General features: G+C 49.3%; 13 protein-coding genes across 13 annotated transcripts; 6 read left to right on the top strand and 7 right to left on the bottom strand.

Moving 5' to 3' along the window:
• Positions 1-3915: 3915 nt before the first annotated feature.
• Positions 3916-4599, top strand: J7337_003138 (uncharacterized protein; the record flags this gene model as incomplete). Its single annotated transcript, XM_044820856.1, has 2 exons — positions 3916-3936; positions 3994-4599. The coding sequence occupies 2 exons, from the start codon at positions 3916-3918 to the stop codon at positions 4597-4599; spliced, it is 627 nt and encodes a 208-aa protein (XP_044685156.1).
• Positions 4600-5423: 824 nt separating this feature from the next.
• SET1 (histone methyltransferase set1) lies at positions 5424-9324 on the bottom strand (the record flags this gene model as incomplete). The annotated part of the gene is made up of 3 exons (XM_044820855.1): positions 5424-5527; positions 5579-8561; positions 8641-9324. 3 exons carry the CDS (start codon positions 9322-9324, stop codon positions 5424-5426), a joined length of 3771 nt encoding a protein of 1256 aa, XP_044685155.1.
• A 1403-nt stretch (positions 9325-10727) lies between these two features.
• Positions 10728-12087, bottom strand: J7337_003136 (uncharacterized protein; the record flags this gene model as incomplete). The annotated part of the gene is made up of 2 exons (XM_044820854.1): positions 10728-11815; positions 11874-12087. 2 exons carry the CDS (start codon positions 12085-12087, stop codon positions 10728-10730), a joined length of 1302 nt encoding a protein of 433 aa, XP_044685154.1.
• Positions 12088-12554: 467 nt separating this feature from the next.
• Positions 12555-13253, top strand: J7337_003135 (uncharacterized protein; the record flags this gene model as incomplete). The annotated part of the gene is made up of 3 exons (XM_044820853.1): positions 12555-12572; positions 12688-12992; positions 13091-13253. The coding sequence occupies 3 exons, from the start codon at positions 12555-12557 to the stop codon at positions 13251-13253; spliced, it is 486 nt and encodes a 161-aa protein (XP_044685153.1).
• Positions 13254-13531: 278 nt separating this feature from the next.
• On the bottom strand, positions 13532-14237 carry J7337_003134 (uncharacterized protein; the record flags this gene model as incomplete). Its single annotated transcript, XM_044820852.1, has 2 exons — positions 13532-13957; positions 14025-14237. The coding sequence occupies 2 exons, from the start codon at positions 14235-14237 to the stop codon at positions 13532-13534; spliced, it is 639 nt and encodes a 212-aa protein (XP_044685152.1).
• A 324-nt stretch (positions 14238-14561) lies between these two features.
• J7337_003133 (uncharacterized protein) lies at positions 14562-15554 on the top strand (the record flags this gene model as incomplete). Its single annotated transcript, XM_044820851.1, has 4 exons — positions 14562-14656; positions 14724-15058; positions 15111-15359; positions 15415-15554. The coding sequence occupies 4 exons, from the start codon at positions 14562-14564 to the stop codon at positions 15552-15554; spliced, it is 819 nt and encodes a 272-aa protein (XP_044685151.1).
• A 362-nt stretch (positions 15555-15916) lies between these two features.
• RMT1_2 (type I protein arginine N-methyltransferase Rmt1) lies at positions 15917-16378 on the bottom strand (the record flags this gene model as incomplete). Its single annotated transcript, XM_044820850.1, has 2 exons — positions 15917-16114; positions 16193-16378. 2 exons carry the CDS (start codon positions 16376-16378, stop codon positions 15917-15919), a joined length of 384 nt encoding a protein of 127 aa, XP_044685150.1.
• Positions 16379-16722: 344 nt separating this feature from the next.
• Positions 16723-17707, bottom strand: CPR2 (Peptidyl-prolyl cis-trans isomerase B; the record flags this gene model as incomplete). The annotated part of the gene is made up of 4 exons (XM_044820849.1): positions 16723-16862; positions 16981-17132; positions 17194-17320; positions 17383-17707. The coding sequence occupies 4 exons, from the start codon at positions 17705-17707 to the stop codon at positions 16723-16725; spliced, it is 744 nt and encodes a 247-aa protein (XP_044685149.1).
• A 560-nt stretch (positions 17708-18267) lies between these two features.
• J7337_003130 (uncharacterized protein) lies at positions 18268-18739 on the top strand (the record flags this gene model as incomplete). The annotated part of the gene is made up of 3 exons (XM_044820848.1): positions 18268-18270; positions 18326-18370; positions 18428-18739. The coding sequence occupies 3 exons, from the start codon at positions 18268-18270 to the stop codon at positions 18737-18739; spliced, it is 360 nt and encodes a 119-aa protein (XP_044685148.1).
• Positions 18740-18956: 217 nt separating this feature from the next.
• Positions 18957-20466, bottom strand: J7337_003129 (uncharacterized protein; the record flags this gene model as incomplete). The annotated part of the gene is made up of 5 exons (XM_044820847.1): positions 18957-19533; positions 19586-19958; positions 20009-20221; positions 20278-20397; positions 20445-20466. 5 exons carry the CDS (start codon positions 20464-20466, stop codon positions 18957-18959), a joined length of 1305 nt encoding a protein of 434 aa, XP_044685147.1.
• A 1704-nt stretch (positions 20467-22170) lies between these two features.
• Positions 22171-23557, top strand: J7337_003128 (uncharacterized protein; the record flags this gene model as incomplete). The annotated part of the gene is made up of 4 exons (XM_044820846.1): positions 22171-22797; positions 22847-22929; positions 22974-23205; positions 23267-23557. The coding sequence occupies 4 exons, from the start codon at positions 22171-22173 to the stop codon at positions 23555-23557; spliced, it is 1233 nt and encodes a 410-aa protein (XP_044685146.1).
• Positions 23558-23789: 232 nt separating this feature from the next.
• J7337_003127 (uncharacterized protein) lies at positions 23790-24596 on the bottom strand (the record flags this gene model as incomplete). The annotated part of the gene is made up of 1 exon (XM_044820845.1): positions 23790-24596. The coding sequence occupies one exon, from the start codon at positions 24594-24596 to the stop codon at positions 23790-23792; it is 807 nt and encodes a 268-aa protein (XP_044685145.1).
• A 2064-nt stretch (positions 24597-26660) lies between these two features.
• J7337_003126 (uncharacterized protein) lies at positions 26661-27521 on the top strand (the record flags this gene model as incomplete). Its single annotated transcript, XM_044820844.1, has 1 exon — positions 26661-27521. The coding sequence occupies one exon, from the start codon at positions 26661-26663 to the stop codon at positions 27519-27521; it is 861 nt and encodes a 286-aa protein (XP_044685144.1).
• Between the last annotated feature and the right edge of the window lie 2 nt (positions 27522-27523).

The following is a 27523-nucleotide window of genomic DNA, read 5'->3' as shown; positions in this document are numbered from 1 at the left end:
GCATACTCCTCAGCTTCAACCGGGCGGCCAAGCTCTGCACTCAGGGTCGTTCCCCTAGGTTGGAAATTCCTGGGAGGTCCAGAACTTGCACCCATCTGCCTTCAGTCCGTTGCTGGGACTGAGCTTGGAAAAAGTTGAGCGATCATGTAGTAGAGCTGCTGTATCAAAAGGAGTTGTCTTGGAATCGCTATCATTAGTGGCTCCCTCACAGGTCAGCCATCAGGAATACATACACTCAACTAATGCCAAGTGAAGCGACCCTCGTGGGTACTGAAGCTGTAGTTGAGGGAGCTGAGCCAGACCCACAAACAATCCTTTATCAGGCCGTAGTGATTGGGAAGTATGCGATGGGTCTGTTGTCCGCCAGTCTGCATATCGTCTAATAATGTCGTGATCCTAGGAGCCATAACAGCGTTACACTTTGTTGGCTGATTATCCGTTCATCTGTATCGCTACAATGCAAGGCCCGGCACGAGTCATGCCGAGTAAGAGTGTCGGCATCCATTGCATGCCATCTGTGGGGTTCTCTAAGTCATCCCATGGACTGGGCCCTGGTCTTCTTTGAAAGGTGCCATCGACTTGCTTGCTTTTCATGACCTTTGGCGGAGTGCATCCCGCTGTCACTCAAATGTCTGTGTTGTTACCGTCTAACTGTGACGTTGGTGGGCCTCGGCCTTCTAGAGTCTATATATTTCCTGTAACTAGATGAGAACTGATGGCTGATAGGACGGTCCGACGGTGTCGGGCACGGTGGCAGAGATGCTGGCCCGAGCCGTCTGGACCCTCATTCAGACTATCGATATTTTTCTCGTCGAGTCAACTGACACCGGTTGGGTGGTTCCCAGATTGGGGCAACCTGGTGGCTGTATGGAGTAGCTGTCATTAGTTTGTGAGAGAACCGGCAGCTAAGAACCGTAGAACTGGGTCGTGAGGTCCGCGCCCCTATCAATCTGGAAAAGACATTAAAGATGTGAGGATTGACCAACCAAGTTGCTGGAATCAGCTTTAGACCCCTGTTGCGCCTCAGCTCTCAAGAGGGAACGATGCATTAGCGGACAAGCCTCTTTTCAGGCCCCCGTTAAATGTCTTGGACTTGAGGAGGTCTCGTGGGCCAACCATCACCTTTGTTGAGTAATATCAAAATACACATGAAGATCGCTCTTGATTTTGGTCTGCGCCGGGGGTGGACACAGCATAGAGGGAGAGACTGGGGCTTCAGAAATAGGCACGGCAGCAAGATTTTCGTATACGGCAGAGAATAAGCTCTCATGAACTTAAGGATTGAACTCAAGTCGGCGATTCTTAGCGCAGTTGGCGAGCTGAAATAACAGACCAGTGAATGGGCTCAAGAATTTAGTTAGATATCCAAGCGCGTTTAACGGGAACGCTGTCAGGTCCATCCAAGGAACAGCAACCAGGTATTGATGGATACTACAGGGCCACGGACGATGACACGCAGTTAACAAGAACAGGGGCGTGACCAGCAAGACACAGGTTTGCAAGGGACCTGCACCACACCTGCGCTATCGTGAGTGGGCGCTGGTCTCCCGTGCACGGGAGTCGATCGACCGGGCGTGAGTACCTGGAACTTGGTGAGAGCTGCGGCAGCCGAGGGAGTACCGTTGGACGCATGACGAGTGCTTGATGTGCTTGAATGAGCGTGTGTGCGCATGCTTGTGCAACCATTGGCATGACGATGTTATCGTGAAATAGTTCTAATTGCGGATTGTGATAGCAAGTGGCTTCAATGGTTCGTTCTCCTGCTCGAATTGTCAAGAGCCTCATTTTGGATGTGTGTCGCCTTCTGTACCGAGCAGACTGGTTACTCTCTGTACAGTACCTCTGCGGACGCGGAAAATGAGGTTCCTTTCCAGCTTGGCTGTGCAGTAGCACCACAGCTAGACTCGGACAGGCGTGGGGCCTGCCCCAGAGCCAGACAGAGGGTATCGAATCGGTGGTTTTGGAGGGCGCTGGGATCCCGTAGAGTCCCTCGAATGAAGTTTGTCGGTGAGTGAATGACGGGCAATCCAGTATAGTCTAGTCTCGTTAGTGCATGCATGTAGCAGTCAGTGTCTAGGCTCAATGATGCTGCTCCCTCCCGCTGAAGAAGAAAAGTGAGGTTTGTACAGGGGCAGGGGGGGTTGAGAGAGTTGAGACAACCGAGACAAGGATGAGGTGCTGCTAACTTAGAGGCTCGCTTAGCACTGATCACTTGTCACTTAACCTCGACTCATCACTCACCCTGCAAAGTTTAGTTGTGTTTCGGCCTGACTGGGCATTGGTTCCAAGGTCTAAAATGGGTATTTTGAGAGAAACAAAGTGTCCATTGTGTTGTAGAGGTAAGGTATCCAATGGGTGTAATGGAGGGTGTGGCAGGCTGGGAGGTACCTAACTGCCCTGTAAGGTACAGCAAGTACCTTACCTTCCCTACACATTGGATGTGGAGGTTGCGTATGTAGGAAAGTACGAAGACTATTATAAATTAAGTTTAGGTTGAGATGGATGGACGGACGGAGGAACGAGAACCAACCTCACCTTACCCTTTCTTTGCCTTACCTTGCCTCTGGTCTTTCCAGTTACCTCCTTCTTCTACCTCAGTACCTACTTCCTCCTGCTGATTGACCACTTTTTCGCCTCAACCTTGATCCATGACTTCCCATCTATCATTGCTTCTTTGCAGCGTTACAATTTGAGGCAAGGAAGGTACTAATAGCTACTCTCGGTATGCCTGTCATTTACCCGGAAATATAATACCTGCCCAGACCCTTCCTGCTTCTTATATATCCTATCCTACCTTACCTACTACTTCATTTTCTCTATTGCTCTCTGCATCCCATTCCTTGTATCTATCTGTTTGTGGTTGATCAGCACAACTTAAGAAAAACAACTGAAGCTCCATCGTGTGCTTACATACTCTATTTTTATTCATGTTTTTGTCACATCATCCGCTGACACCTTGTATAACCATCTCCCTCTCCAATTACCCAGCCATCTGGTAAAAACAATACCTATCTACCCTGACCTAGGTCCTAGGCCTTTGCGATTGGTCCCTACTGTCATTCTACCAACATCCATCAAACACCTTGCATACAATGGTTGTTTGCCCGGTCAGCAAATCTCCTACTGCATGAACTACTGCTATCTCAGAAGGCTTATCATATTTGTTACATACCATATCAACAATCACATCAGGACAAGATTTACAAATCGTTGATTGATGTGTTTTGACTACTTCAGCCTCTGACTTGAATCAGCATATATACCTACCTACCTTATATACCTACGTATTGGAGGTGCAACACAATACAAATCAAGTCAAGTCAAGTCGAAATATCACCGTGCGACATTCGCCTAGCTCGTCGTCCTCGGCCTCATTAATTGTCGACTTACACCGGGCCCATACAACCCACCCAAGAACCCCGGTGCTTCGACCGGCCAATCACCAACTCAGGACTTCTAGCTCATCTATTCTTTCGACTATCCTACTGTACCTATCTCAGATTACACTACGCGCCCCATCAAAGTCATATCCGCCTTCTCGTCATTACTTCCAGTGGTGGCTCTCCCTCTAGTCTCTGCCAGTCCAGACTTATACTGCCGATCTTCTCGTGGGCCCTTCTGCTGTTTCAACGCAGTTCAATTCAACGAATTGTTGTCAAGTGAACTCAGGTACCCGCTATCGGGTCATCATCTTCTTCTGGACCCTGAAATTCTTGTGAGGGCTGTGACTTGGTGTTTCTGAGGGCCGACCTTTTTCAGTGAGGTAGTTTGGCCACGAGAGACGTCTTTGACGCTTCGTCTTCTGCAACCATCACGATTCCGAGCCCCCCTGGATTTTATCACTTCCCAAATCTTCAGTAGAACGGGTGCCTTGTCCTCATACCAGTCATAAAACAACTCTTACATTCGGCCATTATGTCGACACAGTTTCCAGTCGTGCGTGGTTTGCTTACCAAGCCTCCAAAACTTAGTACCAGACTAACATATTGGTAGTTCCAACAAGACCAGTTTGACATTTTCGAATGGCATCCCAAGTTCCTATCTTGTCTTCGGTACTTTATCGATCATGCTCAGTATAGCCCAGCAGTTCAAACTGTCGCTGCTTGCGTCAACATTCTCCTCCCTTTCCAAAAAGGAAACCCACATCCTCTAACGCCGACGCGCAATGGCCCCCCTTCATCTTCATCTTCCTCCAGAGGGTCAGTCCCTGGAAGTTTACCCTTGGGATCTACCTCAATCACTCTCATTCCTTACATTCGCCGTCTCATAGTGACAGGATTCGATACGCCCGCCGTTCTCCATGGATTCTTTGGCGACGATTGGATGCTCGGAATTGGACGGGTTCATGAGAGTGAGCGCAGAAACTACATGTTTGCCGCTAAGAGCGATAACTGGCTGAGAGTCAAAACTCAATATGATATGGACGATGGGCAAACAGTCCCATTTCTGAGACCGCTACAGAACGTCACCGAGGAAGAGATACAGGCCGCTGAAACCAACTGGAGCGAATGGCTCGCAATGCAAGACTGGATGCTTGGGCCGAGGGCTCCGCCGGATCTCAGCGAGCATTTTGTCACGGTTAAGAAGGAACGTGACTGATCATATGGGGGACTTTTACAAGCACATATCTTACAACTGGCTTATGGTAAAAGGCAGCCGCTCCGGGCATATGATAGATGGACTGGATACGATGCTAAACTCAGCATATTGGATGAATCTCACTATTAAAGGAAGAAAGCAAGTAGATAGTTGACTCACTTTGATTAAAGGGTAAGGTAGGGAATCAGCACCTACACTTTAGCCCTTGCTAGCATAGCGATGCCAATTCACCGTTTTTGGACTCTTCTCACATGCAGGCCTTCTGGAGTCCGCTGTCATATTTCATTCCCTTGCGCCAGAGTTACATAAACTCTGCATCTATCTGTGTTGAGTTGGCTCGGTATATACAGTAGCATCAGCCCGGCAATCACTGATCCTAACCGACCCAAGATCAAGGTAGAAAAGCCTAGCACCGGCCGGTTGAACGCCTCACGAAAGCTCGAGTACCCCCCTTTTCCTTTTCATCTTCAGGTAGTAAAACAAAAGTCCAGGTCCCTTTTCTCCGTCGACTTTATAAGATAGAACGAAACTGCGAAAGCAGCGCAAAGCATTCCCCCACTATACGTGACTATCTTCATCCCCAAAACCCATATGGGTTGACCAAGCGAGCTTTCTCTGAGCCATGAGTACCACACCCAATTTCTCTCCCAACGCCATGATGATATGGATCCCGGCCCAATGTACATTTTGCGTCTTTGTGCTTTCAGGGGTAGTGTGCCCAAAGACGGTATGGTGCCAATAGTAGTAGCATGATGCAAGAGTTGAAAGGCATGATGAAAAAGGACTTGCAAAAAGAAACAAAATTTAAAGGTATTATAATAGTATCAGTTGAGGAAGCCCTTGCAGTTCGCTGTGCCGCAGAGGCAAGGAATGCGGTCTAGACTACCGATCTCACGCTCAAATTTGTAATCGTACGTCAATTCATCGGCTGTATGTTTGTTAGCATTGTGCCAGTGGCGACGAAAGGGGCAATACGTACTCGTGGCAATGTCCTTAAGCGCATAGATGACAATGCGCTTGCTTCCCTCGACCTTGATGATCTTGGCAGTGCAATTAGGGTCACAACTGTGGTTGATGAAACGCGCAATACCACCCTTCTTTGTCGCGTCAATGACAGTATTGTCGTCGATACGGAATAGGTAACTGCTTCCAATGCCACTTTTAAGATATCGGTTCTCGCGGATCTCGGCAATCTGCTGTCGAACTTGCTCTCCAACATACTCAATAATCATGTCATCCTTGGCAATGTTCTCCATAGCATATAAACCCCAGTTATGGATGGCTGAGCGCTCAAACTTGACGGGCTTCTTCCGCTTCTTGAGCTGGTTGAATTTGAAGATATCGGCGTCTTGGCCGAGTGTTTTCTTTTGGTCGTTGAGGTCTTGCACGTAGCGACGGTTGGAAGCGCGTTTGTTTCGTTCACTATCAGTAGCAGCTTGTTTCTCGATGGCGATTCTTGCTGCATCCTTGCCCGACTTGTTGCGGGCTTCAAGCTCCTGTCTTGCTTTCTGCACCTTGATATGGTGAGGTAAGTACTTAGACTTTTCAGAGTTGAGAATCTTTTTGACACCCTCAGTTCGTGCGCAGCCAGTAGGGTTCGGTACATAGTAGCCGCCGATGGTGACCGGAGAATCCAACGTCCTGTTGGCAGAGTTGAGCTCCCTAATGCGGTTACGGGTCCATAGCCACAACTCTGGGTTGCCGATGTCCTTTGCAGTGAACCTTCTGGAAAGTTTGGAGACATCAGGTATATCACTCTGACCAATTGCCAGTCCTTGAAAGAGTGGTAAATCAGGCTTGGCGCCATCGGGTAGCGCCAGTGCAGGAGTTAAGGGTTCTGTTGACAGGAGTTTCTCGTCATACTTCTCCGTGACAACCTCTTTTGCGGTGGGCTTTTCGGTGATCGCTACAGCCTTCTTAGCATTAGCCTTTGGAGGTTCCACAGCTTCCTCCTCGTCACGTTGAGACTCTGTTTCCGCCCGAAGGTCCTGAGCGCCGAGGTCCTCAAAAATCTTTGGCTTCTTTGCCCTGGATGGTCGTTTCTTCAGAGGTTTACCGACGACTGAAACTGGCGTTTCGGATCGGGATATTCGACTGTCAATGTCGTCGCCTGTTTCTGGTTCGGGGATTATGTCCGCAGAACCTTCGCGCGTCTCAAATCCAGACCCAAGCGCTGTGAGCCTAACGCCAAACAATTCCTCATCAGACTTCTTTTGGCGTTTGAAAGCCGATTCCACTGATTCTGCCAACTTCCGCTTTCTGGAATGAGCAGAATCTGCTATAGCGAAGCTGGCTTCGGTCATAGAATCGTCCTCGCCTTGCTCCCATGGCACAAAATCATCCTTGGACGCCTCGTCATCAGTGCTCATCCGGCTGCGAGGTCGCGACTCAGCTTCTTCTGTCTCACGCGCCAACAGCGTACGAGTGTCCGTGTCGTCATCGGACTCGGCATCACTATCAAGGCCTCTGAGACGGTGATGCAGCGAACGGAAAGGATTCCGAGCAACAGGTGGCCGTTTCCGCGCGAAGGGGTCAACAAAAGCGTTCTTTTGCTTGACCTTGGTTTTGCGAATTCTCGGCAGGGCTTTGGGTGCAATTCGACCAGTTGGTCGCTCAATTGGATCAGCTCGGGAGTTGGGAGTTCCTACACGTGAGCTGTCATTGCCATCTTCGACACTGGCCATCTCCTGCAAATCATCGGGATGCTCAATGTTCAACTTCCGGCGCTTAGCGGCATGATTGGCAGGATCCAGGAAATCCGAGAGAGCTGGTGCGGCGACCTTGGTGCGAATGTGTCGAATCAGATGTTCTGTCATCTCGCGTCTAACAACCTCCACAGCCTCGATCACCGGATCAAAGTTCTTAGCTCTTTGCTTCTTCTCCTCTTCAAGGTCTGCTTCCTCTTCTCTTCGCCGCCTTTCCTTCTCGTCGCGATATCGGGGCTCGGGATTTGTTTTTCGCTCTGGGCTTGCACTGGATCGTCGGTGACTCGAGGGGCCATCTCGATGGGGACGAGGTAGGCATAATTGCATGGTCATGTCATAATTGAAAAATTCGGTGTGGTTAACAGCGCGAAAACATCGTTCAGCTTCTGACTTCCCGGTGAACGAGTTGCGGAACACGATGAAATAGCCCGACTTATCGACTCGGATTTCTTCAAACCCGTAATTCTTGAGTCGTTTCTTCATGTGTGGAAGAATACTTGGTAGTACTGGGACACTATCGCCTGTAACGTAAATATATGGATCGTCCGCGAGTTTTTGGGTAAGGTTTGAAGATTCGAGATTGAGACCTTTTTGTTGCGAGGGGGTTAGAGAAAGTTGTGGTGCGCTCGGGACTACAGGTTGTCGCTGTGCTGAGGGACCCTTAGGAGCGGTTGGGGGAGGTCTAGTGAAGACAGGAGCAGTTCCAGATTTGGGACCAGTCGGAGGAGCTTTGGCTGCAAGAGCAAGTCGCTCTTGTTCCTTCTTCTCAAACTTTTCCTTTTCCCTCTTGAGGTGTTCTTCCAGCATACGTCGGCTTCTGCGCCCTTCCGCATCATACTCTACACGGACAATGTCGGCGTCAACCTTAATGCCTCGAGTCCGTACAGCTCGGCGAGCTGCCTCCATAGCAGAGACGGGAGGTCGGTCAGTTCGCTTAGAGTCCCGATATCGGATTGTTGCAAAACCAAGATAGCTACCTGTTTCTGGGTGCATCTTGTTGCTGCTCTCTGCAATTTCACCAAAGGTGGCAAAAATGGCCGTCACTTTGCTGAAAGGGACAAGCGGATTGTACCTCGTCACTACAATCTGCGTGGGTGGGCCAGGACCAATCGATGTCTTGGAATCATAGGGATAGGGCTTGATGTTCTCGGGTGCTGTTCGCAAACGCGATTTAGGGAGGTAGTAATCGGTATTGATATAACCGAGGCGACCGTCCGACTTGGCCAGTCGAGGGTCTTTAGGGGGGGCGTCATCGTCCTAATCATTTTCATTAGCCATGAGTCTTGCACCAAAGATGACGCCCCCCCTAGGGAGGTATATTTATAGTTATACGTACTCGACCGAACTCCATGTATGTCGGTTTCGCGTTCTTGCTGACGCTCTTATTGTGTACTCGATCGAGGAGCGGATCATAGGTGCACTTGAGGCCCTTGACGGAGGGCATGGGATCTCGAGCCGGAATGCGCTCATTGGAAAGGAGTCCGTCTGATATCGAGCCATTAAAACCAACGGCGGGTGAGTTTCGGGAGGACTGTCTCGCGGCCCGATCGGCGGTCAGACATGTAGACATGTCTGGCTTTGTGGTGGCCGAAGCCAATGAGTTGGGAGAATCTTTGAAAGCGATGGGAGTAAGGCTCGAGGTGGGAATACGGGACGAAGCTGAAGTTGCCGCGGCACCGTGGCGGGCGGTTGTGCTAAATATTGATGAGGCCGTGCTACTGTATGAGCTAGCCGAGTCGACAGTGCTGGGAATGTCTGTGAATGGCGATTCTGTGTCTTCGGGCTGTGCTGGCATAGTATCCAACGATGAAACAGTGCCGTTTTGGCCAGTATTCGCGTCTGCGTCTGACGCAGCTGATGTTGATGTAGGGTCGCAGGCACCGGTCATAGAGGCCGGTGTCGGCCCAGGTTTGGATTGTTCGCGATCTCTATTGAGGTCTGGACGAATCTGGGACTGTGCTTTTACCTTTGGAGCGGTGGGGAAGAATTGCGCGAAGCTCGCGCCTGGCGGGCGAGTCATCGTGACGATGCGCTCTTCCTACTTCTTCCCCCGTACTCTCACCATGATATCCTTAAACTGGAGCGTTGAGTGTACACCTAACGGTGGGATAAAGTCTGTCTTGCGGCGATTCCAGACAGGTTGTTTTGAGCGACGTAGCAATGAAATTGAAGAGATTGGAGGGGAGAGAAATGCTTCACGCGACCGAGGGATGCTGAGGTTGAGTGTGGCGGAGCGGCGTCACCGACCGACTCTACGAGCAGTAAAGGAGTAGAAAAAGTCGTCAGAGCGTAAACAAGCAGACTGACTCAAATGGTTGATGCGCGCGACAAAGGTGGGCGCGATGAAGGATAGCAATGTCCAGAGTGTCGAGAGAAACGAGGGGGGGAAATTGGTGGGAGAATGAGAAAAAATGGCTGACGACCAAGGAAGTTGACGCTCGCTTCGGTCTGCTTTGCTTTGCGTTGCTTTGCTTTGCTTTGACTTTTGGTTCAGGGATGAGTAGAGTGAGTTACTTCTAGCGGTAAGGTCCAGTGTCAAATGAGAGGATCGCCCAGCCACAGTTTGGGTGGCTTGGGGGATTCTCGCAGCTTTTGATTGGATGTTATGTTTGGATTGATACACGATTGGTGGGTGAGTGGGTTAGTGTTTGGTTGCCAATTAACGCGTCCCACAAGACTTCAAGTATTGGACTGGCACTGGCACCGCGTCAGTGGACTTAGGTTCGTGTGGTAGTTATTGAATTGGATGAATCGGTTTATCCGTTATTTTGCTGCAAACTCCCTCGTGCTTTGGTATTGGGCTTCAGTGTCCGTTTGTCATAACCAATGCGGTGCCTCATCTTAATATGTCCGTACCTTGTTCACGGTTGTTTGAACCATTCGCTTGACAAGGTGCCTTATTTGGAAACAAGGGAGATGTCATCATGCATGAAAGCGAGGCCTTTGTCCAAGGATTCCATCTAAACGAAAAAACAAAGATGAAAGAGATGCTTGTCAGTGAACAAAGGCAAGACAACATATTTTTATGTCTTTTTGTCAAGAGAAATACCGCAAATAGCATCAATCCCGTGATACCCCAGATGCAGCTTGCCAAATTTAGTACTGTGGTAGAAGCCAATTTTCATCATACCTAACCTGTACCGTTTCACATGCACGCTAAGACTCTTTATAGTTATAGAAACGTGCCTTAAAAACCATATCAAAGTACAAGTCAGGTCAACTCACTATTAACAAATCGATTCAACGTGTGCCAGGCGTAGCTAATATTTCGATTTGAACCATCCGGCATGCAGACATAAAAGAAAGCACGGCCATTGTGACCTGTCAATCCAGAACCTTCCTAACTCCGTCTCGTCGCCCATATTAATATCGCGATAAGTTTCTTCCTAAACGCCAAATATTTTTACAGTACAAGATGATGGCTTAGAAGTTCAGCTTCAGCTCAAACTCCTCCTCTTCATCGTCGGAGATGTCAAGCGGCTGGCTCAGAGGTGGGAGATCATCGTCATCTCCATCCTCATCGAAGATAGACATGAACTGAGGTCTAGGCTTGGCTTCCTGCTGCTGCTTTACCGCCTGGCGGAGGCGAGCTGGGGTGATAGTAAGATCAGACTGAAAAGAGTTGACTGTCTCGACGGGCTTGACAGCACGCTGTGTTCCAACAGGCGCTGTAGGCCCGCGACGTTGAGCGTTGACCATTGAGGATGCTGATCTACCTCGGTTGTAGCCGATGGTGGTTCGGGATGCAGCTACGCCAGTAGCACTCTCTGCAGGCGATGTCTTGGCAGGCACCACACTTCTGGCGACAGGCTTCTTGCTTTGATATAAAGAGGTGAGAGGCTTTCGAATCTTTGTTCGTGCCACACTCGAAGCCTTGCTGTTGCTACTGGCGTCTGAGTGGATGGACAAAGCAGAGGCAGCACGCCTTGATGCCAGACTCGAAGGCTGCTTGGTTCGGATGCCTTTGACCTTTCGCTCCGAGTCCGCAATAGAAGCCTTTGGTGCTGGTGCTGGTGCCCTGATCTGCACTTCGGTGTCTGAAAGATCGTCAATGTTGAAGGTTAAAGCTGCCCTCTCTTGCTTATTTCGCTCCTCCGCCTTGGCAGCAACTTTCTTCATTATCTCTGCAAGCTGCCGGTCTTGTAGAGAGACACCGTCATCATCGATTGGGTTGTAGAAATGCTGATAGTATCCCTTCATAATATTTTCCTTCTTCAAGCCCTCGAGGGTCAGCATATCTTTGGGGAAGCAGTCCGATTCATATGGGAGATCCTTGGGCATCGGCGGGGCATATTCCGGCTCTTCTTCCTGTGGCTCGATGGGTTTCTGTTCTTCCTTGAGTCGAATCTCAAGAGGTGCAAGATCCACTGGTCGCTGCTTGGGCTTCTGTGCCGTTGGCTTGAGTTGCGTTTGCTCAATACCCTGGATGATGTTCTTAACACCACCAAGGTGCCCGTTCTTAGCCTTGGCATTGGTGGTCTTGTTGCCTAGAGGAGCTCGATTCTGGGTACCTGATAGCACATCTCAAATTAGCGGATTGTTCTTTGTCCTGGAAAGAATCATGCGTACCCATTGGGGTGACCATGGCCTGTCGTGTTCCATTGCCTTTGTTCAGTGTCTTCACTCCACCCAGTCCGGTCTTGCCAGTAAAGGCTGTGGGAGCATTCTCGTCATGTTGAGGAAATCGAGATGGGGTTTTTGGAAATCGTGCATTGTGTTGCTGTTTGGTCGGAACTTGCTGGCTAACGACCAGATTCTCTTGGTCGCGATGCGCCGCCAACATGATGGCTGCTACGAGCGAATCAAAGATTCAGTATAACTTTGTCTTGTCTCCGGGATGGAATTAGGCAGATGTTGATCCCGTCATTGAATTCATTAATCAAAGAGGTAATTACGGTTGGAAGATGAAAGGGTCATTTGGTCATCTGCCAGGACCTTTACGGCCGGGATGTTTTGGTCGGTCTGTGCTGGTTGGCGGGGCAACCGCTATCTTTGGGTGCATGTTCCCTGGGTTTACAGTGGAAAGTGCCGGCATGTGAGCGCCACACCTCAACGACCGCCACAAGCCAATGGGGCTATACTCAGACGCGGCCTCCACCGGGGCAGCTGTGGAGGGGCATCACTCCTCCCCTTTCTTGATAGGTACTTAACCGCTTCATCTTACATCCGAACAACACGACCTCTGTCTTCATCGCCGGTTTCCCTTCAGCCTTTTCTTCAACCTAAACAACCCTTTCGCCGCTTATCAAAATGGATCGCATCAAGGAGGTTAGTTGTCCAAAAAGTTCCATGCTACCCCGCCATGGCAACCTAAAAGGAACCGTTGTGGAGGGGTAAACTATCGTCGGTCGTCGACCCATGCTAATATGGCGATGGTGGATAGAAAATGAACCAGCTCCGTCTGGAGGCCGACGAGGCCAGTGGCAAGGTTGAGGAGCTCCAGAGCAAGGTCAAGGTTCTCGAGCAAGAGAACCTGTCAAAGGAGCAGGAAATCACCTCTCTCCAGCACAAGAACAACCTCCTCGAGGGCGAGGTCGAGAAGCTTGAGAACGCCGTCAAGGATTTCAAGAAGGCCGCCGATGAGGGCCAGCAGCACGGTACTCAAAACGAAACTCTTCAGCGAAGGCTGCAACTCCTCGAGGAGGAGGCCGAGGATGCCGACAAGACACTCCGTGAGGCCAACGAGAAGTACGTTGAGACCCCCTAGCAAGCCCCCTTACCGCCATTTCCACAACCATCAAATTTGAGTACCATACATTGCAACGATTGACAGAGTGATTCTCTAGGCTCCGACAGACCGACGTCAAGGCCGGACACTTCGAGCGAAAGGTGCAAGCCCTTGAGAACGAGCGTGATCAGTGGGAGTCCAAGTACGAGGAGATGTCGCAGAAGTACACCACTCTCCAGAAGGAGCTGGAGGAGCTCCAGGCCGAGATTGGCAACATCTAATTTATTCTCAACCTTTCAAACACTCGCGCCGGATGCAGGATCCATGTTCGTTAGCATGTCCGCAGACATCAGTATACTCGTCCAGTTGTATGGTGCCTTGGTTGCAGGTATTTCCAGGTGTTGGTCAGATGAGCGAATGGAGCAGTTGCCGCATGTCATGTTACGTTTCTACTACTAGCTGATTGAAGCTGGCTTTTCTCAAAGGGTATCTTTTGTAAATTGTGCGCTTCTTACATCCTTCTATGTTGTCCAAATCCATTGAGCTCAAACGTACTTTATCATGCCCTCCTCTTTGCCTTCTTGATTCTCTGCTTCTTATCCGTCAACTGCCTCTCGAACTTGGTCTCGTATCGGAACTTCTTCTTCTTTTTCTTGGGTTCCCGTCGTGACTTTGCTTTTTGATCGTCCTTCGGTTCTTCAACCTTTTTGTCCTCCTCATTATCCTTATCGTCGACTTGGGGTTTGTGTAATCCATCTCTTGTCACAGAAACAGATTCGACCGTGACAGTGGTATAACGATCTTCGTCGATGTACTCCTCTTCATGGTCAACAATATCCAGCTCTGGCTGATCAGGAAAACCGTCCCACTCCCCGTCTTCCTCGTCAGATTCCTGCTCAACTGCTCCAGCAGCTGCCGACTCCTGCAATAATCTGTTTACGGTCTGGACGTGCTCTTCGACATCGCGCTTTCGTTCTTCTCGTATCTAAGTAGAATAAATTAGTACCATTCGAAATTAACAGTCGTAATTTCGCCTGAAAATTTGGGCGTACCTGTTTTCGCAATTCCAGCTTCTCCTGGCGAGCCCTCTTGGCAGCCTCTTCTTGAGCATTCTTGATACGCTGTTGCTTGCGCTTATGGAAACCAGTCAAATATTCCTGTCGCGCCTCAAAGTCGAAGTTAACCTCCTCGACAGCAGATGTCATCTTTCGCTTCTTAGATGGCGGAGGCAGAATGCTCTTTTTGGGTCTTGGTTTGGCGAACATGATTGCTTATGTGTACAATAGTCGTGGAGTGCAGATAAAAACTTTAAAAGGTATTGAGTAAACTATTTGTTGGCTACAATAGCAAGAATAGGTAGCATCCTGAACATCGAAAAATCCACAGTCGCGAAACTTTCCCAGGGAAGCTCCACAACGGAATGGATCCCAGCTCTCACCGAGGTGTGCATATAACGGGGCTTTGTATGTACCGGGATAGTTACGTAAGGTGGCTGCTACTGCATCAGCTCTCTCGATGCTAGCATTATCATCACAAGCTGGAATCGATAGGCAGACACAACGCCCAATAACCAGCAAATATCATCCGTGATGCGTCTTCAAATTCTCGCCAGCGCTCTTGCGCTCAGCGGTTCCGCCGCCGCGTTCTCAGACTCATGGCCATTGGTTATGTTTTCTACCTCCAAGTATGACGCGCGCCTCCGTGTCCTATCTTTCTATACTTGGAGCTCCCTACTGACGATGACGATCAAGGTTCTCCGATGCACCCAGCAACAACCACATCCAGACGCGATCCCAAGCTCTCGAGCAGGTCCAGGACCTCTTGACTTCATGTCCGACTGATAATTACGTCCTGATTGCTCACGAGGGTGTCAACGCGGCTGATCTTCGACGACCGAACTCCATGCCCAACCTTCACCATGCTATCGACCGCAAGGAAATCCAGGGCAAGTTTATTGTGCCCGAGGTTGTTGGCGAGTCGATCGATGCGCCTGCGATTCAGGACTATATCAAGAGGGCGTGTTACGAGCAGGCAAAGAAGGTCAAGCCTCATTTCATCGTAATCAAGGCTTCGACCAACGAGCAAGGTCCGTTATAGGTTGAAAGCCGCTTCGAGTTCAAACTCTGACCATATTACAGACGTTATCAAGAAATGGGAGGAGAGTGAGCAATGGTTGAACGATTCATACACTGTACTTTTCGTTGGCACGCCATCCACCAAGGCCAAGACGGCCGCATCTAAGTCCGAGAAGACCATCTACGAGCCCGAATTCATCGAGCCCCTGCACATGGACTTGAAGCGCGATGTCTCGGGCAATGCAGAGAAGCCTGGCAACGCCACACGCGATACCCGTGGTCTATTTGAGAAGTACCAGTTCTTTACTCCTGGTAAGCTTCCCTGGCATAATTTGCGCACCCTTGACTTCGTACTAATTAATTGTAGGTATCTTCATGGGAATCATCGCTGCCATTGTGTTGTTCTCCCTGCTTGGCGTTGGTCTGCGGGCTCTGGCTAGCCTCGAGGTCTCCTACGGCGCTTTTGAGAAGGACATGGGCCCCGCTGCTCAAAAGAAGCAGCAGTAAACCACTTGTACTAAATAAACGAGCACTGTTCATGTATCGGTCTTCCATGTGGAATGATACTTGTATATCAGATTACGGAGTTTGGGTTCCTTTGGTGCGACTTGATGGGAGGATTAGTATCGGCATGTAATGTTGCGAGCATCAGCTGTAGACAGGACAGGACATAGGGTCGGGGATCCAGATAAAGGGTCTTGACCCAAATTTATTGAGTACTTTTTCCAGATGCGATTCAACGCTATTAAGACATTTAACGCCAAACTCCGTTATGACACCTCTGGTCACAACAACCTGACCTCTCTAGTGGTGATGCATCGCCAATGGGCTTTTGCAAACGTAACTAATCTTGAATCGTATTGTCATCTTTACACCAGGTGGCTGGGCAGCAAAAAGTTGGCAATACCCTCCTTGACGGCGTATTCGTGCCCACAGTTGCCACAAACGAGTTTTCCCTCGGACATTTGAGTCTCGAGAAGAAGATGGTGAAGATCCTTGAGGGTCTTCTCATCAGCTCGAAGCTCAACTGCTGTGGGAGGCTGTTCAGGGAGCTGAGGGAAACCCAACTGTAACATGAAAGTGTCAGAAACTTGTTTCAACAACACACGGCGAGTTTCATGATCGCCTTGTTCTCGCTAACTCACCTCAGAGGCCGTTGTGCAAAGAGCCGTCCAGTCAAGACGGGGAAGCACGTTGAGGATCATGTCAGGGTTCAACTCAATATCGTCTTGGACGAGTTCAGCGTCCTTGGGGTGAAGAGGGTATGAGTCTTTAGAGGACTTGCAGGCCTTGACGGCGCAAGTGAGGAAGTTGAGGCTGAGGACCTTCATCTTGATTCCGGAGAAAAAATGAACAGAAGCTGTGTTAAACAAGGTAGTCGTATAAGAGATCGAGAATCGTAAAATTGATGTTGTCTAGTACTTACACAACTTTTTTTCTTCTATGGCGGGGGGAGGGACTTGGTGGTGAAGTGAGCCCCACGTGACAGGGATGTTTGTACTAGGTAGAGCTACATGCTACAGCATTAACAAGACGGAATATAATGCCAATTCACCATAAATTTAAGCTATAATTCTACAATTGATAAGGACGAGCAGTAGTAGTTGGTATAGATCGAAACACAGATATGGTCGGTGTTGTATTGTCTCTTATTGAATAATGAGTCTCGAGTCGCTTAGAATCGAGAGCGCTGACGGGCGTGGCGAAGTCCAACAAAGACAAGACCAGCGACAACAGCAAAGAGGCCAGCCTTCTGGAGAGGAGACCAACCAGCGGAAACCTCCTCCGCAGCGAATTCAGATGTGCCGTAAAGGTCTAATTGAGGCGAAGGCTACGCATCAGCAAATCCGGCCTTTTTAGGATTATCAATGAGGGCGAGGCAACGGACTGGTGCAAAACAAGAGTGTTGCCTCTTAGAGCTCAACGTGAATACCTTCAGGGGGGACATCAAGCTCGCCGCTCTTGGCGATCTTGACCGCCTCGACGGGTCGGTCGGCACCGCCAGTCTTGGTGTTCTCGATCTTCTCGACGATGTCGTAGCCCTCGAGGACCTCACCGAAGACGACGTGCTTGCCATCGAGCCACCTGGGGATGGTTGTTAGTATTGCGATTGCAATTGGTTCATTGGAGACGGAGTTGCGCTTACGAGGTGACAACGGTGGTGATGAAGAACTGGGAGCCGTTGGTGTCGCGACCGGCGTTGGCCATGGAGAGGAGACCCTTCTTGGTGTGCTTGAGCTTGAAGTTCTCATCCTTGAAGCGGTCACCGTAGACTGAAGGCAAATGTTAGCAATTGGTGGATGGATTGGAGCGAGGCGAAGCTATCGCAACATACTGGACTTGCCACCGGTGCCGTCACCCTTGGTGAAGTCACCGCCCTGGATCATAAAGTTCTTGATGACACGGTGGAAAGCAGAACCCTCATAACCAAAGCCCTTCTCGCCAGTAGCCAGAGCGCGGAAGTTCTCAGCTGTCTCGGGGACAGTCTTGCCGTAGAGGCCCATAACGACACGGCCGAGCTTCTGGTCACCCTGCTCAATGTCGAAGAAGACCTTGTGGGTGATCTTGGGGCCCTTGGCAGCCTCAGCTGTCTGGGCGAGGAAGAGGAGGCCGAGCCCAAGGACCAGGGCCGACACGAAAAGGCGACGAAGATTGAACATGATTGTTGTTTCTCTGATGACCAAAGAATACAAAGACGGAGGCAGAGAAAGGGAAAGGTTGGAGAGGAGGGACGGGAAGGGACACTTATACCGTAGAGATAGCCACTGACCGGGGGGAGCTGGTCCCCGCTGCGTGCGCAATTGGGGGACCTAAACGCTAAACTACCTGCAGATGGTCCCCGCTGCCGGACTGGGAGTGGAGAGCTCACTCTGCGTTCCAGCATGTTTCAGCGGCTAAAGCCACCAGAGGAGCGAGTTCTTTCATTGGTGCCCTGCGCATCTAGGGCCGTGAGGCGACAGAAAAGATTCGACATGATGAATATGGGCTTGAACGTAGAGTTACACTAACTTTTAAGTCAGAGCCTCATTCCCCTGTCGCGGCTCACTTCTCCAGTGGACCCCGCCGTGCTGGAGCTCCCTGGTGGCCATCTCGTACATTTTGGTGCAGCAATTAACCCGAGTTTTACCGAATTGTCCATCTTTTTCCAACTGCACGTCTGGTCGGCTTCGGTTTGGAGATCTAGGCATGCGACTGTGATACCCACGATAATTCTGTCACCATGGTATGTTTGCACCCTGTTCTTGTCCCTCAAACAATTGGAGTTTAACAACAAACAGGTTTTCCTCGCAGGGGTCAGCTTCGGCGACCAGAAGCTCGTCAAGGTAAGTCTGGCAGTAACCGAGTGCTCTCATCCATTCTCACACCATACCCTCCGATAGAAAGCCCTCGAGTCCTTCTATGCTCTTGGGCCCACAGTATCTGCCCGAATTATGGCAAAATACTCGATTCACAAGCTCGCCAAGGTCGGATCCCTCGCTCCCAGAACCGTCACCTCCATTACGGCCGAATTATCACAAATGACTATCGAAACGGACGCCCGCCGCTTGTTACAAGAGAATATTCGACGACTAAAGGATATGGGATCATACCGGGGTAGACGCCACGCAATGGGTCTGCCAGTCCGTGGTCAACGAACAAGGACACAGACGGCGACAGCCAACAGACTCAACAGGGTGGAACGACGAGGTTAAGCGCATCATTGGAAGAGTGGGTTACCTGAAATTGGGTATGAAGGTCGGCAAATATCCCCCGAGAGGATGTTATGGCATGTCTAAATGCTAGAGAGAATACACCGAGGAGAGACAACCAGCAAGGCTATCTCCTTGTCATACCAGACTTGTATATATAATGTACGATCAAATGGAAATGAATTCTATATGGCCGCGTTCAAGCGCGGTACTAACAACTTTATGCATGTCCCAACGAAGCCTCTTGAGCTTCGTCAAACTTCATCTTTGGCAAATCATCCTCTAGGGGCAGCTGCCCATTGGCCTGCAGCTTAGCAGCAACAGTGTCGACATCTTTCCACACACGTAGCAGATTACCTCCAACAACCTTGGCTGCATCAACATTGCTGACACCCTGTCGAAGGAGTTCGGCTATCAGGTCAGGATATTTGGTGACATCTTCAAGACCTGCAGGAACAGATGGAATGCCGTCAAAGTCGGTGCCGATACCAACATGATCGTAACCGATCAGGTTACCGATGTAGATAATGTGTTGAGCTGCGTGTGCAAGAGTCGAGTTCTGGGGATAAAACTCAGGAAGACCATTTTCATTTCCGGTGTCAACACAAGAGATGAAGTCAGGGGCGATGTTGACCATGACTAGGGAGTTTCGCTTCTTGACGAGTTGCAGAACATTGTCCTTGACGTTTCGAGGATGAGGGCAGACGCTCCAGGCAGAGCTGTGAGAGAAGATGATGGGGGCTTCAGAACCAGCCCATTCATCCTTGCCGCCTAGTACATCCAACATAGTATCCTCGCTGGCATCATTGGTTAGGATTGGGTTCATGGCGGGAAGTGAGTCCAACATACCTGACATGAGAAAGATCAACAATCATGCCAATGCGGTTCATCTCGCCGATAAGCTTGCGACCCAGGGGGCTCACGCCTCCCCACAATGGCTCAGCCTTCCGGTCAGGGTCTGACAAAATCGCAGCATCGGCAAACTTATTGTGACAGTTATGAGTCAAGGTAGCATAGCGCACACCAAGCTCATGAAAACGACGGAGGTTAGACAACTTGTTGCCAATCTGATGTAGACCCTCGATACCAAAGGGTGAGATGAGCTTGCCCTGCTTGAAGGCCTCAAAGGCGTTAGAGCTGTCGACCTTTTCAGACAAGTGGCTAGGATAGACCGCCTGCAGCCTGCTCATAACGTCAATCTGGTCCAATGTGAACTGTACGCCTATATATGTGATTAGCAAGCCATATGAATCAAGAACCATGATAGCTTACTCGAAGCATAGTTCTCGTCTGAGAAGTCAGAGCCATTTGATGGACATGGAGCAAACAGACTCCAGAATGCACCACCACTCTGACCCTGGCGAAGACGATGCAAGTCAACATGTCCAGGAAGCCCACCCTGCTCGAATGGCTGGGTGAAGTTGTCATCATAAATCTGGTTGCCATATGCGAAACGTAGCACGATTGGAAAGTCAACATGCCCGTCTGGAGTTACTATGTCAATACACATCTGATCATGACAAGGGCACAGGTCTCCATACCTATCAATGGCGTATGGCTGAGGATATGTCGTGCTCGCTCCTCGGGCGTTCGCAATCCGTTTCCATAGCGAGGAACACCATTGTAACGATTACTGACTGGCCTATGCAACAGGCTGAGCCCTAAGAGTGCTAAGAAAATAGCTATGATAGTCTTTCGAAGTGTTAACTTGGGCGTAGAGGGAGCTTCATGATGTGAGCCTGTATGAAGTTGGGATAATAAGCCTCCCTTGACTGATCTGTTTGCGCCCCTGGTTCTCGATGACCGAGTGGTATTGTATGATAGGAGAGGTTCCTGCCGCCCCATTGTGATGACAAAATGAAATGAACAATGAATCAATGTAAGGAGAGATTGATGTGAATAAAAGAGTGATATGACGCTGTCGATGAGTTGAAGTCGTTGAGTTGGGCAAAGTTAAAGGGCACAGGGATCAAGATGTAACGCCCTGAACTCACGGGCTGACAAATACGGTACGCTCAGACAGGCATCTGTCAGTTGTTCTGGGACTCAACTCGCACAAGAAGAGGATAGCCAAATTAAATACAAGATATGCCATTAAATCTACAGGTTTCTTAGGTAGCTGACACAAAAGATTCTGGCCATTTGATTTGGCATAGAAAACAGAACTCCCCAAATCTGGTTCTAACAGGCAACCTAGGTTTTGATTTGGATGACCTCTGGCCAAGCCATGGAGAGGCTAACCACTTCTGGATAGAGGAACAGCGGACACTAACTTTATGAGGTATAGCTTCACGTATCAACCACGAAAGAGGACATCGTCAAACACCATCAACTCGCTCTCAGTGCCTTACATTTCTACTATTATCATGCACTCAGTCCCTAATCATAGATGAATACACGGTGCTTAGCAAGAGAAGGATCCCATAGAAGCGAGGGATAGTCTGAGTACTCAGGTTTCAATCAAACGGCTTGAAAGTTTTGAACACAATTGTCTGCTTCGAATGAAAGGTGGAGGCTGCTTCTGCGCTCGCAGGTACTTAGATGGCTCTAGTGTTCCGAGATGTCCGTTAAGGCATTTCCAGTAATTATGCAGATGATAGTTATGCAAGTGCTGTGCAAGCTCGAGGGTATGCCACTACGGTGAGCCCCAAAAACCAGAAGAGCAATCTTAGCCCCACTCCCACTCCGTTATGACACCGTAACTAAAACGGTGTCTCCGTTTTCTAAAGTTGCATGGAGGATACGAGAGTCGTTCTCTTCATAATTCGAGAGTACGATCTGATGTAGCTATTGATCAAGGCTTTCTCTCATGAGTAACTGAAAAGGAGGCAATTTATGATAAGTTTTGAAGAGCTGTATAAAATTTGGATTATGATTATGTTATTCCTAAAACTTAGACCATATTCAGATTTAAAGATGAGATGGACGAAATGATCGGAAAAGCCAGGTTCCGATTCCGGCGGGGTGGTTCTTAAGGTCGTCAGTGGGAATTACTCTATTTTAGTAGACATCTATAAAGAATACTCTAGATCTGGTATTCAGTCAGCTATGTTACTGACTCCCAACGTCGACTTTTGGAGGGGCAGGCCTGAAGTCAACCGATCTTTGTACAATTCCTCAGGTACGCAGGATGTCGAGTCAGTCAACAGAAGAGAGGCTCGCCCTCATCAAGGAGAACCTCGCTGAGGTCCTCAATCCCGAGATCATCGAGTCCATCCTCGCCGAGGGCAAAAACCCAAAGATCTACTGGGGTACCGCTACAACTGGCCTGTAGGTAGTCAATCGATCTTTCCCTGTGCAATTCGTGAACGCGACCCCTCAGTGCATTGCACCTGCCCCACCCGCCTGTGTGACTCACTGCGGGGTAAATTCTGCTACATGAAATCCAAAACAAAAGCTTTTCTCTTTCTTCCATCATCATCATTTCCATCAAAATGGTCTCGAGAACGAAGCAGCAAGTCATAGACGAGAAGATCGCTCTCCTCAAGGAGAACATCGAGGAGGCGTTTCATACCGAACTTCTTAGGGATATCCTCGATGAGCGGCCTCTCAAGATCTACTGGGGCACTGCGACGACTGGACGCCCTCACTGCGGTTACTTTGTGCCCGCTGTCAAGATTGCCCAGTTCCTCTCTGCTGGCTGCGAGGTTACCATTCTCCTTGCCGACCTCCATGCCTTTCTCGATAACTTGAAGGCTCCCATCGAACTTGTGAACCATCGCGTTGAGTACTATCGATTTGTCATCACAGCAATGCTGAAGGCCTGCGGAGTACCCGTCGACCAGCTACGCTTTGTCAAAGGAAGCGACTTCCAGAAAAGTGAAGACTATGCCTTTGACTTGCTGAAGCTTTCCTCACTCGTGTCTGAGAAACGGTCCAAGAAAGCCGGAGCTGACGTGGTCAAGCAAACCGACAACGCTCCCCTTAGTGGCCTCATCTACCCTTTGATGCAAGTACTGGATGAGCAGTACCTGGACTGCGATATTCAGTTTGGCGGACTGGATCAGCGGAAGCTTTTCGCTGCTTCTACCGAGTGGTTGCCCAAGCTCGGATACCGGAAGGTATGTTTGTGTATACTCTGGAATTATGAAACAATACTGACATTCCTAGCGTTCCCATCTTATGAGCCCCATGGTTCCTGGCTTGAACGGAAACAAGATGAGCTCAAGTGATGAAGGCATGTACCATAACTTGTACCTGTTTGTGCAAACCATGCTAACATATAGCCTCTAGACAGCAAGATTGATCTCTTGGACGCCCCCGAGATCGTGGCCAAGAAGGTCAACAAGGCCCACTGTGTTGCAGGAGAAATCGAAGACAACGGCTTGATCGCACTTGTGCTGTATGTCCTCATGCCACTCTCCAAGATGAAGACAGGTACTCCCAGGTTCACCGTTGAGGTGGACACCGCCATGCTCAAACACTACACCAACATCGATGATGTTCGGAATGACTACAAGACTCATGTGGTATGTTCTATGCTGTCATTTCCAGACTCTGAAAACAATTCCTTACTAACTTGACCCTTAGCTCACGCCTCAGATGTTGAAAGTCGCCGTAGCTAAGGGACTCAACGAGATCATGGACCCTATCCGCGCCGAGTTTGCGGCCTCAGACGAGTGGCAGGAAATCACGCTCAAAGCTTACCCTCCGCCCGCTAAGAAGGAAAAGAAAGTCAAGAACTTGGGTACGCGATTCCCTGGTGCCAAGAGCGGTGAATCCTCCAAGGACACTGAGAAGGACACTGAGAAGGACACTGAGAAGGACACTGAGAAGGACACTGAGAAGGATACTGAGAAGAACGTAGATGAACATTCTTAGGAAACATGGTGATGGTGTCGGCGTAAAGGATGAAAATAAATCATTAATGAACAGGCGTTTACGGATTTGTCACGACTTAGGGGAAAAGTTTTATAAACAGTCATCGTTAGATAGGAACTTGAGAATAATTAAGTTTTATAAGAAAAGGTTCCGAAACACCCTATAACAACCCATATATAGTGATCATATTTACCCGCGCATGGCAGGCCTGCCTGCCTGCCCAGCCTCCTTTCTACTCGCCATTGAAGCAGCAAGCATCGTAGACGGAGTAGTACCAGCCGTCCCTAAACTCAAATCCAAGGGCAGAAACAGCAGCATCGTAGAGCTCACACTGGTTGCTAGTGGTGATACCAATGGTCTTGCAGTTGTCAGTCTTGTCACACTCTTCCTGACACTGGCTAAGGGTATAATCGTAGTAGACTTGGATGAGGTTGCTGTTTGCGTTGCTGAAAAAGCCAGTCTTGGCACAGTTGAGCTCAGAGCGGGCAGGACAGCTGGAGGTAGCAGCAGCGGAGGTGGTTGTGGTAGGCTTGGAGGTGGTGGTAGGGGCGACGGTAGTGGTGTCGAGAGTGGTCTTTGGCTTCGAAGTGGTTTCGGGGACTGATGTTGTAGTGTAGGGAGCAGCACTAGAGTCGTGTGTGGTATGAGGAGCAGAGGTTGTGTCCTGCTTAGCAGTTGAGGTAGTTTTGGCGGCAGGCTCAGTAGTCTCAGCTTCAGAAGTAGGATAAGCAGATCCATTCGTAAGGGTTTCAGCAGAAGAAGAAGTCGTCTCGTCGACAGGGTATCCAGTAGTCGCAGGCTCGGACTCGTCTTTGGTGGTGCTGGTGACTCGCACAGCGGTAGTAGAAAGAGAAGTCTTTGTCTCAGGCTTGCTCGCAACATCAGTGTAGGCAGCAGAAGTTCCGGCTGCGGTCTGTTGAATGGTAGAAACAGGATACTGGATAACAGAGCTTGAGGCATGAGGTCTACAAGGGCCAGCTTGAGCTCCGATGGCAAAACCAGCCACGAGGGCGGTGATGAAAGCGTTGACTGAAGGCATTGTAAGAGAAGTAATGTAACTAATACCTAGTATAGGAGAATAGAATATAATAGAAAGGAAGAATGAAGGAGTGAGTGAGTGATAGCGAGTCTTGTTGCAGTAAAAGAGTGAACTGCAAGCTCTCTATATAGTAACAACAAAGGTAACTAACAAACAATGAATTACACCAGAAAGGAAGTGACCTCACCCTTTTCAGAATGCAGGCTCCTTTATAAGGGGACCGACCAACCCTCAAAATTGAATATCAGGGCCCATTCTGGGACCAATTCAGGTTGGTCGGTCCCTTGGCGAAAAGAGATGATGTCCCCATTCGGAACTCTCGACTACGAAAAGTACTTACATCAGGGCATGGTCAAAGAACCTAAGGAAGTGTGTGAGTGGGGGACGCAGGTCCCCGAGCGCTAAGTAGTGAAGGGGAGCGACCAATTATTGGTTTGGAGGGGGAGGAGACGCCAATTAAGGGCGGTTCGTTTAGAGGAAGCATCGTAAGTTTTTGGCCGACGTTACCGGAAATAACTGGCCCTTCCTTGTTGCGTTGGCATCAACAAGGGTTCTTCTGGTTGCTTTTTGCTCTGGGCATGCAAGTTTACGAGCTGCTGAAGATGGAGATGGAGATGGAGTTGATGGATGGCTCGGCAAGAAGCGATACACGTGATGTAGATCATCTGAAGATCGTAGATTTACCCGTGCAAGGCAAGCAGAATACTACCTAACGACAGGGTTGAACCAAGTTGAATGATACCTTGTGAAAGGCAATGGCCATCAAGTTCTTTGGTCTTTGTTGAGTTGCAACGTGACAGCCGCACTAATAAACCAACAGACCAGTTCTCTCGTTTTTGATCGACCCCTTGACGTTGGTTGGTCTTTGTGATGCCCTGAAAATAGGTCAATCCTTTCCCACTTAGGTAAAAGGGAAGAAGAGTTATAACAAAAGCCTCAGAACGTCATTCAGAAACAGTACAAATTTGAATAGACCATAAATAAAGTGCCATCTATTCGGGATAGTGTACATGGCTATCTCATAGAAGAGAAGATAATTCTTAAAATGTTTCAGATAGAATGGTCCCCCGAATTCATTCCGCCCTGTACTTGCTCTATGAGTTGGCGGTTAAAGTCCTACATACACCGTACTCATTGGTTCCATCCCTGTAACCCCCCCCTTAGGGAGCAAGAAAACACAAGGCCTAAATTTAGGATAACAAAATAAGTTCCACAAAGGGTATTCTAAGCTCATCCTAAATCTAGACTAAGTTACCTAAATCTTTTTGTCACTTAGGCTTAAGGTCCCGAGTTTTATTTCCTCCCTTAGCCCCTACTTCATTGCCAATAGCTCGTATCTTGGCCCTCACAACAGTCATTAATTCATCTTTCTTCTCATTATACACGTTACTTATAGTAGATACAATGCACCATAAAGTGACCCAGGACCCTCAGAGCCAACAACACACACCTAACCTTGTCAGCTTGTCTCCAGAGTTACTACGTCAAATCTTTGGCTACTTCTGCTTACACTGTCGCGGCAAACAAGAATACCTGACTGATAACACTGAACAACTCACCAGCAACTACCGCCAGGATCGTCAGGTACTGGTGTCGCTATGTCTCGTCTCAAGACGCCTTCGTGACGTCAGTCAGGATATTCTTCACCATGTATTTCTCTGGCCCTTGCGGAAGTCTTTGACCCAGATATCCTTGCCCCTCTTCATAAGGACCGTCGCCTCACAACGGCATCTCGCCTCATCTACCAGAGCCGTCCTCTTCTATTCCACACAAGGAGCTTCATCAATTGACTTTGGACATGCCCACGATACCTTCAAACAAGTAGCCAATGTGAGAGGACTGAAGCTGTCAGATATCTGGGACCAAAGAAAGGATACATCACCTCATCGTGAGGCATTCCTTCGAGGACTCATCCTCGGCAAAGCTCAGTCCCCAGACGCAATGAAGAACATAAAATTACATGCGAGTACTCTGTCAACTGAGCTACTATTTATTCTGCTTGCCGTGTTGCCCAGATGCCCGCACTTGGCTCTTGACATCTCAACTCATCAGATATATGACCAAATGCAGGCATTGAAGGTCCTCGGGGTATCCAGTCTTCCCTTGAGAAATCTCGAGCTTCGTGGGGCCTTTGATTTGGAATGGCTTTCATCACAACTTATTCCTATCTCGACAGGTCTCGAAGCTCTGACGCTATACAAGTCACTACCACTGCCTGAAATATCGAGCTTGAAGGCCCTTCACCTCAGAGGTTTCAGGCTGAGTCCCGACCAGCTCGCCAAGATCCTCCCGTCGTGTACTGGGAGTCTGAAGGCCTTCACATATGAAGCCACAGATGTTACTTCCTTGCACATTGACGAGCTTTACAACTGGCAGGTTCAGGCAAGCGATGTTGTCAGACACCTCGAGAAGCACTGTACAAGTCTAGAGTCGCTTCATCTTGACCTTCGCATTCGGGCTTTTATGAGTCGAGATACCAAGATAAACCCGATGCCCCACCTGGAGAACTTCACAGCCCTACATGAGCTGTTCCTCAACAGCGATGCAGTGTACAACACCCAGAGTTTGGAGTCTCCGGATGAGCAGTCCCTCACAAGTTTTCTCCCACCCAGCATCGTGTCTCTCACTATTGTGGAGCCAGATTTCCCTCCACCCCCCGAACGTCTACAGAAGGGGTTGTCTGGACTGGCGAACCTCAGAAGAGAGCAGGGTCGATTCCCCAGGCTGAAACGAGTGACGTGTGACGTCAAGAAATTGTTTGATGAAAGTCATACCGAAGACTTGCTCTCACAAGTTGGTATTGGACTTGAATACAAAGAGTTTCCAAGATCCGACTGGGCTTATAATCGGGAACGTTTGGTCGCTTCGTCGTTCATCAGTAGCTTGTCCATAGATGATGAAGACCTCCCTACTGCTTGGTTGTGAAG

Source organism: Fusarium musae, chromosome 2, assembly GCF_019915245.1.
Source record: "Fusarium musae strain F31 chromosome 2, whole genome shotgun sequence".
NCBI classification, from domain to species: domain Eukaryota; kingdom Fungi; phylum Ascomycota; class Sordariomycetes; order Hypocreales; family Nectriaceae; genus Fusarium; species Fusarium musae.
Note: the sequence above shows the minus strand (reverse complement) of the source record. Positions and strands in the feature narration are given on the sequence as shown.